Source organism: Aythya fuligula, chromosome 2 (assembly GCF_009819795.1).
Source record: "Aythya fuligula isolate bAytFul2 chromosome 2, bAytFul2.pri, whole genome shotgun sequence".
Lineage (NCBI taxonomy): Eukaryota > Metazoa > Chordata > Aves > Anseriformes > Anatidae > Aythya > Aythya fuligula.
Window position 1 is genome coordinate 66,370,380 of NC_045560.1, and position 18,448 is coordinate 66,388,827.

General features: G+C 41.0%; 1 protein-coding gene across 4 annotated transcripts in view; it reads left to right on the plus strand.

Moving 5' to 3' along the window:
- Positions 1-18,448, plus strand: part of TRANK1 (tetratricopeptide repeat and ankyrin repeat containing 1) — a 54,714-nt gene that overhangs the window by 7,795 nt on the left and 28,471 nt on the right. For 3 of the 4 annotated variants that reach the window (XM_032182461.1, XM_032182462.1, XM_032182463.1), the window contains exons 2-8: positions 8,572-8,706; positions 10,241-10,364; positions 11,015-11,165; positions 12,207-12,325; positions 15,029-15,112; positions 16,945-17,083; positions 17,672-17,803. In XM_032182461.1, coding sequence (XP_032038352.1) covers positions 8,572-8,706; positions 10,241-10,364; positions 11,015-11,165; positions 12,207-12,325; positions 15,029-15,112; positions 16,945-17,083; positions 17,672-17,803 — 884 coding nt within the window. The remainder of the gene's footprint in view (positions 1-8,571; positions 8,707-10,240; positions 10,365-11,014; positions 11,166-12,206; positions 12,326-15,028; positions 15,113-16,944; positions 17,084-17,671; positions 17,804-18,448) is intronic. The other variant, XM_032182464.1, reaches the window with a different exon arrangement.

Below are 18,448 nucleotides of genomic sequence, written 5' to 3' on the forward strand. Positions count from 1 at the left end.
GGGGGTTGGCCTCTTCTTGCAGGTAACTAGTGATAGGACTAGAGGGAGTGGCCTCAAGGTGTGCTAGGGGAGGTTTAGGTTAGAAATTGGGAGACGTTTCTTCTCCAAAAGAACTAGTCAAGCATTGGAATGGGTTGTCCGGGGGAGTGGGGGCATACCTGCGGGCATTCAAGGAAAGGTTGGACCTGGTGCTTAGGGACATGGTTTAGAGGGTGATAGTGGTAGTATGGTGATGGTTGGACCAGATGATTTTCAAACCTCTTCTGACCGTTATGCTGCTATGCCTACATGATGAGACCCTTGGGTAATTTAATTTTTTTGGTACTATTCTTGGTGAAAATCATTTATTTAGCCTTCTGATCATAAAAAGTTGAAAGCTGAAAAAAATTAGCAGAATAGAAGATAGAACCATCTTTTAGCATTTGCTTTTTATTCTTTGCACTGTTACTCTTTATTTTCCTGTTCTCCTCAATGACGTTCATACCATGCAATGTAAAAAAGACACTTATGCTATGAGTACACTCAACTTGCTGTCTCAATAAGTAGTATTTTTAAACTAGGTATTGCATGTGCATTGCTCAATGAGGTGATTATTTGATTTGTGTATTTAATTTTCCTCAGTTCTTCCTGCTTCCTTGGAAATTTAGTAAGGTGATGTTTGCATTGCGGACATCATCACAGAGTATTTATTTCTTTAAATAGCAAGATCTAACTTCTGACTGACCTTTTTCCTGAAGCAATCTTGATTTGAGCTTTGGCACAGCACCTGGTTCTTCTGCTGTTGCCTCTTCAGAGGTGTGTGCTGCTTTTCCCCTATGTGTAGTGCATTTCATCCAGCTGAGCAGATGTGCAGATGAGGCAGTGTCATCCACAGAATGCCTCTTAATACCTCTGTTAACAATACAGTAGTGATTTGCAATGCTTCAGGTTCTTCTTGAGGTATGGGTGACCCATTCGGTGCTAAAAACTGAAGCTGATTGATACAGCGGTGTACTAAGGGTTAAGAAGGTTACTCAAGGGCATAGAGTGGTAACCAGCAGAATTAGAGGGAGTGGGAACCAATAAGAAGTTGCTGGGCTCGGACAGTCCCTGCAACTGTGGCAGGGAAAGGGGAGGTGGAGTGTGGGGCAGGGCCATGCAATGACACAAGTGCCCTGGTCCTCAGCTGTGGGTGGGCTGCCTTCATGGGACCCGCCTCAAGTAATGATGACACCTGGACCACAACAACAGCAGAGCACCACTCCAGTGGCCTCGCCGAATATATCACAGTGGACTACCTCACCGCCAAAACCCAAGGAAGCGCTAGTTTGGATGTCTCCACAGTAGAGGACTGCATCCTTTGGGACACTCAGGTGTGCAAAGTAATGCTGAATATTACGGGACCAATAGGTAAAGGATATAGCATGCTCCTGTGGGGACTGTCAAGTACCACCTTAATAGGACTTTTTGTACTGCCTGGAGTTATTGATGTTGATTATGAAGGGGTCATACAAGCCATGGCATGGACTCCCTTGCCACCGGTGCTTGTGCCAAAGGGTACCAAAATCGACCAGTTAATATTTAAAGCAACTGTTCCCTAAGCAGAACAGTGCAAGCAATGTGATGGGGGCTTTGGGTCAACAGGGGTCTCAACCATTGCCACTAAAAGACCTATATTGACAGTAATGCTACATTACCTGACTGCCAACCCCCCCCCCAAATGCCCCAGTCATGGTGTTAATGGATACAGGGGCAGATGTAACAGTAATAGCCCTAAAGGACTGGCCCACTGGATGGTCATTGGATTCAACCCCAAAAGGCCTTAATGGGGGTGGGTAGTGTTTCCAAAACTTACCAGAGTAAATATATGCTTGGCATACCATGTTCAGCCATATGCTGTCCCAATACCTGTCAGCCTCCTGGGAAGAGATGTGATGGGGCAGGGCAATTTTACCCTGAGCTTTCCAGAAAATTTTCAATAGCAGCCGTTGACGAGTGACCACTCATGAAACTCACCTGGAAAACTGAGAAGCCAGTGTGGGTGGATCAATGGCCGCTTTCAGCAGAAGAGGTCACTGCACTCCAAGAACTTATTAGAGAGCAATTGGAATTCGGACATATCACCCACACAACTAGTCCTTGGAACTCACCACTATTTGTGATCAAAGAGAGAAGTGGGAAATGGAGACTGCTCTGTGACCTGTGCCAGATAAACAACGTCATGGAAGACGTTGGAGCTCTCCAGCCCGGATTGCCTTCACCTACTATGCTCCCTTGAAATTGGAATATACTAATTATTGACTTGAAGGATTGTTTTTTTACTATACCACTTCACTCTGAAGATGCTGCCTGATTTGCCTTTTCAGTCCTGAAAATGAACATGAGTGAACCCATGGACAGATATCATTGGACTGTACTACCCCAAGGGATGAAAAATTCCCCAACTATATGCCAGACATACATTGCAGAAGCTTTGAGCCCTGTGCGAAGGCAATTCCCTCACGTGTACATTTATCACTGTATGGATGATACATTGCTCTCTGGCCCATCCGAGAGCTTAGTGTGAGAAGTGCTGCCTGTTCTACAGCAGAAGTTGCAACAAAGAAGTTTACAAATCGTGCCAGAAAAAATCCAGATGGAGGTGCCTTGGAAATATTTAGGCTGGAAGATATTACAACAGAGTATTAAACCCCAAAATGTAGCCATCACAGTGAAAATCCACATGCTGAATGATGTCCAGAAGCTTATAGGAAATACAGATCAATTATATAATCAAACCTTAGCACCATTGTTTGAACTTTTGAAGGGGGACATGGACACTAATGTGCCCTGAAAGATGACTAATGCGGCCAGAGTGGCTTTAAGCAACGTTGAGGAAAATTTTCAGCCCAACAATGCCAACCACGTGCGGAAAATTTACCCATTCAGTTCTACATATACAACCAGAATCCACAACCTTTAGCTATCATTGTGCAATGGGATCCTGCTGCAGTGAATCCACTATTGTTACTAGAATGGGTGTTCTTACCTCATCAACCTACTAAGACATTCACAACTTATATTGAAATGTTTGCAGCCTTAATTAAGAAGGGCAGAGAATGTACTGTAGAGATAGCTGGAGAGGAACCAAAAAGCATTGTTATTCTGATAGTTAAGGACTACCTCAACTGGTGCCTCCAGAATAGCATTGAGCTGCAAGCAGCCCTTTCGGGTTTTGATGGTCAATTAGATATGCACCTCCCATCTCATAAAATGTTCACCTTTTATAACAATGTACAACTCGAGGTTAAACCCCTGTATAGATGGCACCCTGTCCGAGGACAAACTGTATTCACTGATGGGTTGGGGCGAATGGAAAAGCTGTAGGTACATGGGAACAAGGGAACCAGTGGAATCACATAATAGAAAACATTCAAGGCTCCCCACAAATAGTAGAATTACATGCACTAATATTGGCATTTAAAAAATGGCATCGGCTCCCAGTGAATATTGTGTCAGATTCACAACATGTGGTGGGAGTGTTAAAATGAATTAATCTCAAATTAGGAACATTCAGAATGAAGTATTATTTGCAGCATTCAAGGAAATGCTATTCCTTGTTGAGCAATGTACCCATCCATACTGCATAATTCATATTAGGAATCACACCATTTTACCGGGCGTAAGGGGAATGCCTGAGCCGACCAGCTAGCTAATGTAGCATTGCAAGTCCTAGTACCAAATACACTATCTCAGGCTTATTTGTCACATCAATTCTTTCACCAGACAGCAAAAGTATTGTGCAGACAATTTGCCATCCCTATAGGAAAGGCAAAACTCATAGTCCAAACCTGCCCAGATTGTCAACAGCAGACAGGCCCACTGACTACCGTGAATCCTAGGGGCCTCTCTTCCCTATAGATTTGGCAAACTGACATTAATCACATTCCTGAATTCAGAAGGTTAAAATATGTTCACGTATCCATAGACACCTCTTCACATACAATCTGGCAACGGCAGGCGAGACTGGCTGTCATGTCCAGGCACATTTTTGTGCAGCCTTTGCTGCCCTTGGCATCCCAAAAGAAATAAAAACAGATAATGGACCTGCATATGTCAGCTACTCTACAACGGTGTTTTTCCACACTTGGGGTATCATGCACAAGACAGGCATCCCATACTCACCCACAGGACAAGCCATAGTAGAACGAGTCCACAGCACAATAAAGGACCTGCTAGCAAAACAAAAATGGGGAGACTCAAGAGACACCACAGAATAAGTTAGCTAAAGTAATCTATGTTTCAACATGAAGATGTACCACCCCTTATCAAGCATTTTAAAACAATGGAATCAGAACTAACATCAGTTAAAACATGAAAGGTGATGGTTATGATGCGAAACTTGGATAGCGGGGGGGGGAAGAACCATACCACCTAATAACTTGGGGTTAAGGGTATGCTTGCATCTCTACAGGACAGGGATCGTGATGGGTGCCGGCCCGTGGCGTGTGGCCTTGGTTGAGATCACTGCCCTCCTTCACCTCTGCAGTTTTGGTGCCGCTTGGGTCTCAATCCAGCTCAGATGAAACATTTGGGTCACCCTTGCCAACATGATGGGACAGGACCACACATGTCTCTCGATGGCCAGCGCAGACAATCTGTTCATGCATGACCTGCTTGGTTGGGATTCTGTTGAGGGATTTTTGAAACAGCAAAAATCTCATGGCCTGCTGTAGCTGAGCAAACCAAGCTACCAGAGCAACTATGAGAAGTTCCCATGACAGTGTTCCCACATCGCCCAATTGAGGAATTCAGAAAAATATTGTTACCAGTAGCTGGCTTCAAGGACAAGGTCTATGTGACTGCTAATCACAAGGGGGTTGTTTTCTTGCAGGTGGGTTTGTTTTCTTGTAGTTGTTTGTCTGAGTGCTTTTGACCAATAATCTTGTGTGAAACACTGTCCGCCCCTGTTAAGTTCACTATAAAAGTTAGGCTATTCGGGCAATAAAATGGAGCATGATCTGACTCTGCTGGTGTCTGTCGTGCTTTCGGCCATGCTTCCTGCAACATATGGTGCCCGAACAGGCTGAGGTCGGGACATCGGAGCGGCGCCGGGAGACCTGAGGCATGCGGCAAGCCTACCACCGCCTGGAGAGAGCACTGACTGACGCTGCAGGGCTACGGCCAACTACGAGAGACAAGGACAGACCTGACGGATGCCGGAACACCTGAGAGACGTTGAAACACTCTATGCACCGACCTGAACAAAGGAATCGCGGAGGGACGCGGAAAAAGGACTTGCAGAGAGACGCGGGAAAAGGAATCGCGGAGAGACGCGGGAAATGGAGCCGCGGAAAACGTGGGAAATTGAAGTAATCGTGTGAAATTGAAGTAATCGCGGTGTGATGCGGGACATCCGAGATCGAGTTGCTACGGGAGACCAGAGGCGTCAGTGGACAACGGCAGCCGACCCTCGCTATGTGGCGAGTTGGCACAGAGCAGAGGGACGGACATCAGGACCCTGCAGCCTGTCTGACGTAACCATGGAAGCAGCGGCGGCTGTGCTGCTTCTCTCTGGCATTCTTTTTATAAGAGGTTTATCTTGCAATGCAAAAAAGACTATTCGTCCCCAGATCGGTGTTATAACTATGTTTCTGAATAACATTCCGTGGGGTTGCCACATTCTACGGATTACTAATGATGATTTAGCTCTATTGCGGGGCAGGAGTGCAGAGACGCAGATTACACTGCCAAATGACCACTGGCAGGCTCTTTCACAAACCGCTTCTAAGGTTGCAGCCGGCACTGCCTGCAGCCGTATAGCAGACGTTACACTCTCTTTCCTAACTAGTAATCATGTGTCTCATCCATTTGTAGTGAATGGTCAGTGGCAAAAAGAAAAGGGGGAGAGTAAGGGGCAACAAAGACAGAAACGGTACCAGGAGGATGCCACTGACACTAACAGTACGGGTAATAGGAGTAGTATAAGTGACACAGGTGCGGGGCAGCAGCGGGCGCTGCCGCGCTGCGGGGCACTCTGCCTGCTGCTTGCCCTCACCTGCCTGTGCACTGCTGCCGACGGTGCTAGAGCAAAATGTGAAGACTGCTCAGATGGCAGTGATGAGAGTGCTTGTGTGAAGAAGACGTGTGCTGAATCTGACTTTGTGTGCAACAGTGGTCAGTGTGTGCCAAACAGATGGCAGTGTGATGGGGATCCGGACTGTGAAGATGGGTCTGATGAAAGTGCTGAGCTGTGTCATACGAGACCATGCTGGGTAAATGAAATCAGCTGTGGTCCTCAGTCAACCCAGTGTATCCCAGTGTCCTGGAAATGTGATGGTGAAAAAGACTGTGACAGAGATCCTGACTGCAAGGATGGAAGTGATGAAATTAACTGCCCTTCTCAGACCTGCAGGCCAGACCAGTTCAGATGTGAAGATGGGAACTGTGTCCATGGGAGTAGGCAGCGCAGTGGTATGAGAGACTGTCTGGATGGCACTGATGAAGCAAACTGTAACAGTGTTATTCAGTGCTCTGGACCTGGCAAATTCAAGTGCAAAAGTGGAGAATGCATAGGTATCAATAAAGTGTGTAACCAGCAGAGAGACTGCAAGGACTGGGGTGATGAGCCCCTGAAGGAATGCATCATAAATGAATGTGACTGTCCAGCTGGGTTTGAGTTTGTAGACAAGAGAAACTGTGGAGATATTAATGAATGTCAAAACCCTGGTATCTGTAGTCAAATCTGTATCAACCTGAAAGGTGGCTACAAATGTGAATGTAGCAGTGGCTATCAGATGAATCCTGCTACAGGAACCTGGAAAGGGCCATATGGGTATAGAAATACAAATAACACCTGTGATTACAATGACGCTGCTAAGCATGGTTTAGGGGTTTATGGCACGGCTTTTGGCTGTGCTTCCTGCAACAGGATTCTGTTACCAGATAAATTACAAACAAACAAAGCTTGTAGCTTTGGTCAACAGTAAAAAAATGAATGAGTTGTCTCATAAGCTAACAACAAGCTCACTGGGACTAGAGTTCTGGATAAAGGGATTAGGAATAACCGGGTGGCTAGCGGAGTTTGTAAAAGGTGTGATTATTTTGCTTATCATGTTTGTTGCAGTTATACTAGTTATACCATGCCTGTTGCACTGTTTGAAAAAAAATGATTAATCACTCGTTGTGCACAATTTGGCTTGTAGAAACAAAAAAGGGGGAATTATGGGTGACCTGTTCGGTGATAAACTGGAGCTGATTGATATGGCGGTGCACTAAGGGTTAAGAAGAAGGTTACTCAAGGGCATAGAGTGGTAACCAGGCAGAATGAGAGGGAGTGGGAACCAATAAGAAGAAGTTGCTAGGCTCGGATGGGTGTATAGAGGGCTACACGTGATCAAAAGGAATGCACCAATCAGAAGTCTGTAACGATGCGTGCTAGACACATGCAGCACGTGTAGCTGGGTCGGAAGCTATATAATATCTGGATTGGAACAATAAAAGGTCTCCAGGTCTCGACTATCCTGGATTCTGTGTCCTCATTCGCTTCATTGAGAAGTGCTGTAGAGAAAATGTCAGTATTATTTTTTGGTTTGTCTACAGGCTCGTATATTAAGACACGTATAGTTTGGTGTACATGAAGAGATTTTACAGGTTCTGTTAGTGGGTTACAGATTGATACTGGTTTTGTTCTGCACCTGTTAGTACTTGGATAATAAATAAACCTGTGCATTCCTTCTTGGGGATTTAATCTTACTTGCTAATACTGAGATTTGTGAGATTAATAGAGCCATTCAAAGGTAATGGAAGTGGCGTTTAAACATAAAATCCAGTTGTGACGAATGATTCTATTCAAGGCCTTAGCATTCTATTTTATCACCTGTTTTCTTGATGTTTTCTCCACATACATGTAGCTACTTTTCCATTTGTATTTGTTTACCCAGCTACTGGAAAATGTGATTACTTTTATGAGGAGCATTACAATTTTAATTATGAAATGTTTTTCTCAGTCAGTTGCAGTTGATGCCTGTTCTGACCTTTAATTTCTCCAGGTTCTATTAATAACTTTTTAAAATTCGATTGAAGGTCTTCATGCACTATTAATACACTTACATTGTAGTAATCAAGTTTCAAAGCAGTCTTGTATGGACTGGATTATTAAATGTCTAGGCAGAGAGGCCAGACAAAGGAAAACTCATAAAGATAAATAAAAAGTAAATAACTTATATAGCTTCATATGTTTCTGAAATATATGAACTCTATCTCAGATTCTTCCTCCAGCATTTAATGTATATTTACACACGTAAATAATTTTGAATCTTAATTTTAAAAAGAGTGCAAGACTTAAACAAAAAAAAAAAAGTAAAATGTGTTCCAGTGATATATTTGGTTGCCCGACGTTGATTAAAAAATAGCTGGGAAGTTGGTATCAACAGCAAAGATGAGGTTAGCACATGAGTTGCATTTTATTATTCCAACTGCAACAAAAAGTTGTTTTTTTGTCCTCCTTTTCAAATATGCAATTCCTAAGGCAAGAGTTTAAATAGATTTTGGGAACAGAAGTGTCTCAAATCAATGCTGTTTGATTTTATTTTTTTTCTCTTTCACAATTAGCATGGATGCCATGCAATATGCACAGTTTATGAAAAAAGCTGGGAACGAGGATTTTAAAAATGGAAGTTACTCTTTGGCCATCAGAAAGTATGATCAAGCTCTGCGTACGCTTATTCAGATAAGGCAATGGATCCTGTAAGTACTCTTTGATTACCAGATGTGAACCATTGGGTACAGTACTACAATTAACTGAAAACCGTTTCTTTCCCTGACACTTGACGTTCTTGTATTTTTTGTCACACTCTTTGGTATTGCAGTTTTATAATTAAAGAGGAATTGTTTTTGATGTGTATGTGGGAGATAAGTTAGCAATATCTGAATGCTTTTATATAAATGTTAATTATAAATGAATATAATTAAAACTCAAATTAATTTTCCATGTCCTTGGTGGTTTGTGTTAAATTACTTCTGTTTGAAGCTGATATTGTGGATTGATGTTGCTGTGGTTCTACCAGGTACTGGTCATGTCCATGGGTCATGAATTATTTTTAAAACAATTAATGCAGGTTACTTTTTTATTTGGACTTTCTTAGTATTCTAAGATCTGTTCAAACTTTTTAGCCAAAGAGTTGTTTGGATGTTTCTTTCCAAATGGTAAGTGCTTGTTGTCATCAGTAAACATCGGTTGCTAACATTATTAGTGGTTAAATAACTGCGTATTGTTAACTATTAAATATTCATTGCTGCCATGTATTAGCACTGATGTTTATCCTATTTAACACCAGCCAGTTTGACTCTTTGCCCTTAGACTCAGGGTGGTAAAACACAGCCTAGAGCGTATGGGGGGAGTGGGACCAAGCAAGGACAGAGCTTAGGAAGCCATCTCCACTTTCCAAGAAGCAATAACTTGTCTTCTCACACCGTTTGCTTCTGGGCTTCTCTTTGCCATAGGTTGCTTTGGCTGGATTTACTCATGTGCGGGAGTGTGCTCTGAACATGTCTGGTGAAGTTGAAACAACTTTTTTGAGTGCATGTTAGTAGATAAGAATAATGTGGAGGATTCAGCACCATGCTACATACTGTTTAAGTTCAGGCAAGATAGGCTTCTCAGGCTTCCCAGTACCCTGTGGTCTGTAGTTCCGTAAGTTTTGGGCAGCTGTTTCCAGAAACTCTCTCGCATTCAAATGCATGTACTTTAGTATATTCTGTTCTCCAAAATACATTTATTTTGTTAACTGGCATAAATGTAAATAGTTCTGTTAACTTCATCAGCTTCTGATACAGTAAAATAGCTTTTGTATTTTGGTGGATCTAACTGTATTTAGCATTTGTTCTACCTTTCGTATGTCTGCTTTCTCCTATTCTTGGCCACAAACCTAACAGAGTATCTAGGTATATCTAGATGGTCTAAGCTGTCTCTAAATCCTTCTAGAAACATAGAATATACCGTGTTGGAAGGTATGCACGTGGATCATTGAGTTCAGCTCATACTGTGGTATTTCAGTGCGTTGGTCTTCTGCTTCAAAAGGGACCAGGATATCGCTTAAATATCATTTAGAATGTCACTAAGATTTTATAGCTGATGTTCAAATGATCTTTACTTGCTACAGCTGTTTTTTCTCTCCAATTTTGTTAGGTGGGTGATGGTTTTATTTCTTGTTGCTATCTGTAAAGTGTCTTGCATCCTTTTTTAATTGAATAAGCAGTTATGCTGGTAACGTATTTTCAGGTGTTCTGAGGACATAGCTGTGTTATACTGCAACAAATCAACTGCCTTGTACAATCTCGGTAAATGGAGAGAAGCAATGTTTTCAGCTTTTGAGAGCTTACGCTGGAATCCAGAGTATGTTAAGGTATTCAGATGTTTAAGCTGTCTGTTTTTGCCTGCCTTACATTTTAAAACAAGTGTCAGTATCTGCTTCTTGCTTTGTTTTTAAGATGTGCTAAGCAAATACAGCGTAAAATCATAGAATCAGTGTGTGGCTCTGCCACGTGAACATCAGAATTATTAATGTAGTAGTACTTCTAATAAAATGAAGCAGCTCTCTTTTGCTTGCTGTTTCTTTCTGGATCCCAACAAAGAAGTCCATAATTGCTAATAGTATATCTTCTCATCTTTTAGTTATTTTCTGATTTTTCTATTACTCTAGTTATCTAGGTATAGTAAATAATATTTATCTAGATATAATAGATAATATGTATCATTTTTTGTAGTATTTGCAATGACATCAATAGCAGAGTGTGAATTACAAGGGATTTGATTGCATTTTTTGGATATATTTGAGAAGCTGTGAAAATAGTAGTGCATGCCATTTTATAGCGTAATTATTGAATTATTATTCAATATTGAATAATTGAATTTAGAAGAAAATGATAATTATCATTTTCTTCTAAATGTTCTTGATCTAATGTAATCAAGATCTGAGTATTTTCCTAACAGTGGTGTGGTTTTCTTTTTCTTTCTTTTTCTTTTTTTTTTTTTTCTTTTTTTTTTTCCCCTCAGGCTTATTACAGAGCTGGCCACTCATTGATCATGTTGTCAAACTCTTTTGAGGCAATTTCTATGTTTCATAAGGGTTTGATACTTCTGAATGCTTCTGTAGATCAATCTCAGGTTGCTGATTTTATAGCAGGAATATTCACAAGTGTCAACGGTAAGCTCTGGTTAAAACCTTAATTTTAGAGCCTAAAACTTTAATCTAAGAGCCTTTCAGTAGTGATGGGGACAACACAAGTCCTTTGTAGAGCATCCTTGTTGATCATTTAATTGGCCCTCAGCACCACAGGTCTGCTTGGAAATTATGAATATGTTGAGTAGCTTAATTAAAAGGATGGAATAAACTTGTTACATTTGCATACAGCAAATATCAGTGATTCCAAATCACTGTGCAGGGAAATGTGTTAACTTGCATGAAGACATCAGTTGTAGAGCAGTTAGAAAAGGTTAAAATTCAGAGCCAGGGAGCCAAAGCTGGGTATACGGAGCTCCAGATCTCTAAGGCTTTAGTGAATTTTTTGTTCATTTAGTTTTTCTGCAAACCACTCTGCTTTTCCTTTTAGCTAAGTAGATGTGAAAATAATTAGAAGATACTCAGCTTAAATTTAAGCTCATAGTGTAGTGTATTCCTGTGGGGGACTGTCCCTCAGCTAATAAAGGACACCAATGGGAAGACAGAATTTGACCTTTCTCTGCCATTATGTGCTTTTTTTCAAGTAATGTTTGCTGTATGTCTCCCTTCTCTCCTCAGTTTCTTCTTGTTTGCTTTTTTTGTTTGGTTTGCAAGCTTTGTTTGATGGGACCTGGAGGTGTGCCAAAAGGTTTTGTGTTGTGCCTGTGCTGCCCCATCTGAACTCAGCCCCATATTAAGGATGTTGATTAGCTTAGCAGCATCTACTAGTGGCAATATCACCATGAAGTTTACAATGTTGTGGAACTTAGGGGTGTTTCTTGAGGGCAGGCTTTATTTTTTTTCTGTGTTTAATGAAGACCAGCTGCTGGTAACAAGGCACCATTTCAGTTGAGTGGCCAAGGCATGTAGTGTTAAATAAGTCAGATTTGTGTTCCCTATTGACATTCTTCTGGGCATTAATCAGTACTAAAACTGCCCATGTGCAGTGAACTAATTTAGTTGTAGACAGCAACTTTAAAAGCTCTGTGTATATTAAAAACTTCCCATAAATGCTTCTTCTTGCAGATGAACGAGTCTTTCCACCAACTTTTCACCCTGCATATGATTATATTTTCAGTGCAAGGTTTAATGCACTGATTTGGCAAGCAGTGATGGAAAAGTTGGCCCAGAAAGGAAAGTGGCGGGTAAGTCTGTCCCTGTGAAAACAGGTGTTATGTATTGCTGTGTAATAGGCACTCGTTTGGTACCTGTTCAGGGTAAGGTTGTGTTACTTTTAAATTCAAAAGAAAAAAAAAGTATTTCCTCATTCAAATACTTGATTTTTAGACTTCAGAAATACTCCTAGTGCTAAATAACTCCTGAAAATAATTTCTCAAAAGGATAAATTAACCAAGGGTCCTGCTCGTCTCTTGCTGTTGTCTATGTAATTGTGCTATCTAGGGGTGTTTATTCTTGAAAGACATTAAGGGGAGAAATATGTGTTTATTAGTGGTGTCCTTTTGTTCTGTGTGGCTAGATGGATTTTTGAAGCTGTCTGTGAAAGACCTACAAATAGAGGAGCATCTCAGTGGAAGTATACGGTTGTTAAAGCCAGAGAAAATCAGAAGGATAATTTATTTTATTCCTATTATCTTGTATTGACTGTCTCAAGAGGATGTAGCCAGTCTCTTTTTAGTTGTGCCTAGTGAGGGGATGAGAGGCAAGGGGCACAAATTGAAGCACGGGAGATTCTGGCTCAATATGAGAGGGTATTTCTTCAATGTGGGGGTGACAGAGCACTGGCACAAGTTGCCCAGAGAGGTTGCGGAGTCTCCTTCTCTAGAGGTATTCAAAACCTGCCTGGATGCTATCCTGTGCAATGTGTTCTAGATGATCCTTCAGAGGTCCCTTCCAACTTTGACCATTATGTATGTCTGTATGAAAAATGGATCATCATCACAATTATGAGGTGTTGGTGAGGTGCTGTCAGGGGGCTGCTGGGCTCCTGTGATGAGACAAGGCTGGGGCAGTTCTGTGCCAGACACAGTCAGTTCTAGCCGACTCTGTCTGACTGCAGACAGGACACAGCAGGGGCCAGCAGCCACGGCTGGGCATGTTGGGGAAACTTAACTAAGAAATGGCAAAATGTTGCATGGCCATTTCTTGCTTTCTGTTCAGGAGGTTGGTATAGACGGGGAGTCTCATCCCCATGAACGTTAAAGGTCATTTGCCAAACCAAATCACAGCATAGAATTATAGAATCATAGAATATTCCAAATTGTCAGGACCCACAAGGATCATCAAGTTCAGCTCCTGACTCTTTGCACGACCACCCCAAAATCAAACCTTATATCTGAGAGCATTGTCCAAATGTTTCTCGAACTCCCAACAGGCTCAGAGCTGTGACTGCTTCCCTGGGGAGCCTGTTCCAATGCCCAACCACCTCTTGGTGCAGAACCTTTTCCTAACACCTCTCCTGTCCCAGCTCCATGCTGTCCCCTTGGGTCCTGTTGCTGTCCCCAGAGAGCAGAGCTCAGCGCTGTCCCCTCTGCTCCCATCATGAGGGAGCTGCAGGCTGCCATGAGGCCTCCCCTCAGTCTGGTCTTCTCCAAGCTGAACAATCCAATTGACTTAAGCTGCTCCTCATACATCTTGCCCTCTAGACCCTTCACTATCTTTGTAGCCCTTCTTTGGACACTCTCTATAGTTTTATGCTTTTCTTACATTGTGGTGCCCAAAACTGCACACAGTACTTGAGCTGAGGCCGCACCAGCACGGATCAGAGTGGGACAGTCACTTCCTTCAACCAGCTAGTGGTGCTGTACTTCGTGTACCCCAAGAGATTATGCACTGGCAATCAAAAGTGTCAACACTGACTCATATTCAACTTGCTGTTGACCAAAACCCTCCGATCCCTTTCCATGGGGCTGCTCTCAAGCTTCTTGTCCCCCAAATAGAAAGGGTTCCCCCATCACAGGTGCAGAGTTCAGCACTTGTTAAACTTCCAATTGTTGGTAATTGCCCAGTCCTCTAACTTGTGAAGATCTCTCTGCAAGGCCTCTCTGCCTTCAAGGAAGTCAGCAGCTCCTTTTACTTTAGTATCATCTACAAGCTTACTTAGCATGCATTTAGTACTGCATGCCGATCACTGATTAAAACATTGAAGAGAATTGGCCCTAAAATGGAGCCTTAGGGAACCCCACTAATGACTGGCTACTGACCTGATGTAACCCATTTACTATAACCCTTTGAGCCAAACCTGTCAGCCAGTTGTTCATCATATTATTTTATTATCTAGCTGTATGCTGGACGTTTTGTCCAGAGACAGTATCGAAAGCTTTGCTGAAATCCAAAAAGATTACATCAACTTCCCGTGGTCAACTAGATGGGTAAGCTTGTCATAAAAGGAAATTAATCTAGTTAAATGGAACTTTTCTGTCATGAGCCCATGTTGTCTATGACCAGTGACCTCGTTGTCCTTCAGATGTTTTCCAGTAACTCCCAGATTAATCTTTTCCTTAATTTGACCAGGCACTGAAGTGAGTCTGACATGCCTGTAATTACCAAGATCAACTTTCTCACCCTTCTTGAAAAGGGTCTTTACTGGAAGTGTACTGGAGAGACTTCTAGGATCTAACCTTTCTATGTAGTTTCTATTTCTGATTAAATTTTCATTGATCATAGCTTCCCACAGACTACTATATTGTTTTAATATGTATATTACATTAAGTAATGTGTATTACATTCATTCATTTGATAATGTATTGCTCAATGTCCCTTTCCATTTATCTTAAAAAACAAATAATCTGAAATGTTGTTAGTCCTTGTTTTGCTCTCCTATGACATCCAGTGAGGCAGTGGAAAATAGAGTTTCTAAATGTGCTTATAAGATCACATTTTTTTTCTAGTCTTTTTTATTATTGTTGTCCAAGAAGAAAGAATTACCCACCAATCTCAGAGTCAACCAGTTATCACTGAAAAATCTCTTAGAGGTAACGTATCATCCTTTTTTTCTTGTTTCTTCTTTCTTTAGAGTAAAAGATTTTCCATCTTGTGGGCAAGGCTTGTAAAACAGAAGAAAGGAAAATAAAATGGAAACTAATATATGGACTTCATTATATTAAATCATCTCTTTTGTCTGTTTTCATTTGATCATTAAAAAAAATCCTTAATTTGTATAGCTTCTCTAGGTAATTTAAAATTTCATTTAATTAATCACAAGACATCTTCCTCTCAAATACAGCAAGCTATTCATGTCAGACCTGGAACCTGACACTACATTTAAAGTAGAAAAAGTGTTTAACATCTGTTAAGTTGGTTTGTTTTCCAACCAGGATAGCTCCCAGTATTCCTGGGATAGAGTATTACCATGCTTTGCCAGCCTGCCTCTGGCCCACTTTGTGATGCTGAGTATAATTATGGGAGATTGAGCTTGGTACTGTTGGAATTTTCTCTTCTTTTGGTGCCGCAGATTTTTGGTACACTGCTTAGATGCAGGCAGCAACTGCTGAACTGTCTTGCTGAAGGCTTTGACACTTCCCAGATGATTTAGGGAACCTGGGCAAGACAGAAACAAGTCCTCATAGACCAAGTAGACTTGTAATGCATTTTGCTGAGGTGACGACATCTGCAGTGGAATTCCATCTTTCTTGCTTTTCTTTATGTTGTGATTCCTCTTGTTCTGTGATGTTTGGGAACCTCCAAAGCTTTCTGTTTTTATGGAGGGAGGAAGGGGTAGTGTTGAAAGAAAACCTTCCAGCTGTTAGAAACTGCCATGCTTATGTGTCTTTTAACTGTTGCTGCTGGCTGGCTGTGCTTGCCTTGTGTGTGTGCAGGAGCAGATGGCATCTGTAGCAGTAAAATGCACAAATGGAGAAATTGTCTGAATGCTGTTTTTTGAGCACCCCCTCGTGTCTAGATCCTTCTGGTATATTGTCTCAATTCCCCTCTGAGCTTCCTCTGCCTACCTCCAGAGCTCCTGTATCGCAGCCCCCCTTGCTTGTAGACTATGCTTCATGTTCATTAAGTCCTTGCTGAAACACTCTTTTTTTTTTTGGTTCAGCTGCCTTCATCTCAGTCTGTGCTCTTGATCTTGGTGTATAAATTCTCCTGTAAAATCTATAGTTCTATCAGATCACCTTCTAGGGATGTATTTGGCCTAAAATCTGTCTCTAAAGGCTTAACACCTTTTCTTTATGTGAGCAAACATATTATCATTGCTGTCTTAATGATCTTAATGTCTAGGTGCTTCCTGAGCTGTATGAGAGAGCAGTGCCTTGTCCCGTTTGCCATCCATGGTGCTCCTGACCTGTACATGGAGATGTTACCTGAATTCCCTATACCTCCTTCTCTCAGACAATTGCTCCCTTTTTCCAGTTTCACGTATTTCTTCAGTCTTTTCTTGCTTTAGGGTAACTGTCTTCATAAGCTGCGTCATCTGAGCTAAGAAAGTGCAATTCCTAGTTACAACAACAGGTACAGTGAGATGCAGTAATATTCAATAGCTGTATAAGGCAGAAAGTTACTCTCAACTGCACTGAAGAAATACAGAAATAGGTATTATAAAATAGACTTCAGTTTCAGTGCTTTTCAGAGCATGACGAGATTCTTTTAAAACTCATGAACATGTCATAGGAGAAACATACTTATTTTGAGCTTCTACTGGAACTGTACATACGTAATAAATGTTTGATTTTTTACAACGGATATGGTATGGTTGTTACTCTTCCGCCTATTCCTGTCTTTAAAAAAACATGGAAATATGATTTAAAAAAACACTGTCTTCTGGATATGTAAAACAATGTGTTGTTATTCTCTTAATCAGACTTTTGAGTCATATGGATGTGATGGGAAGATGCAAGACGTAGCAGAATTAGTCAAATGGCTAATTTCCATTGGAGCAAAAGTTGAAACCATTGGAGTTTATCCTCTTCATGCTGTTATCAGACTATGTATCAAAGCAAGTAAGTTGCATCCACTGTTAAAGTCAAGTGTTGTCTTCAGAGAAGTGACAGGTTTTTGTTGTTGTTGTTGTTGTTTTTTAAATAAATCTAATGAGATCAGATCATATTGGTATGACCTTGCATGTATCAATGAAACACATTCTTAAAACGTTTTAAACTCCTCTTGATCATCTGTGCTTAATAGTGATACAAATTTAATATGGATGTTCTCTTTTGTGTTTTGGATCGTAAGAGTGCTTGATATGGGTCTTCCAGAACCTAAATGTGTCAGCTTTGATGGAAATACAGTATTTCTTCTTGCCACCTCAGTGTGGAGCAACAGTTTCTCTATGTGCTAAGGTCATGAGTCTTCCTGAGTGGCACATGCTGCGAGTCAGTGAGAGTGGAGCATCATGTCTCCCATAGTGCAGCTGGCTGTTACCATGATTTCTTTTATGTATTCTTGTCTCTTACAATGCTTGAGAAAAGGTTTCATACAGGTGCATCTTCCCACTTTACAGTGGGGGGGAGGTGTAAAAAACAAACAAAAAAATCTAATTCTATCTGTCTACTATTTATAAAAAAAAAAAAAAATCTTGATTATTTTAGGAAGGAACCATATTTTTAGGTGGTTATTGACTCAGAAGCCAGACTTGAGGGATACAATAAACCAGCAAGACAGAGACGGATGCACCCTCCTGCATATTGTGGCATCTTCCAGTGAATACTCCCGGAAACACAGTAAATACGTTCTTTTTATTCCTATTAGTGATATATATTGATATATATATATATATATATATATATATATATATATATATATATATATATATATATATATATATTTTTTTTTTTGTATTGGTGTGTTTGTTTTCATATGGAAAAGTGATGAACAGAAGAAAACTTCAGACCGTAGTGTTTACTATTTCGTGCTAGGGAAGAAAACGAGACAGCCCTGTTGTCTAGATACAGACTTTTATAGTAGTAACCGATGATTAACCATTTCAGCAATTCCCTTCTAAAGCTGTATACCTGATTTGGTGACCACTTGCTTTGCTCCTTGATTTGACTCGTTTTGATTTTTCCCATAAGTATGCCTTAGTTTTTAGTTACCTTTTAAATCTTGATGTGCCTGTAAAATCATATGAGGCCTTTTGGAAACCTGTCCTGAGTGTTGGTTCTTGGTGTTTGTTTTTTTTTTGTTGTTGTTGTTTGTTTGTTTTTTGTTTGTTTTGTTTTGTTTTTAGCTAGGTGAAACTTTAATGTCTAATTAGCAGTGCACATTATCAGAGGTGCAAAATGAAATGCTTTTTTGTTCACATTTTCTGTGATACTACTTCTAACTTAGCCTGGCTTTTTTCCTTGTATTTCTTACTCTGTTGTCCT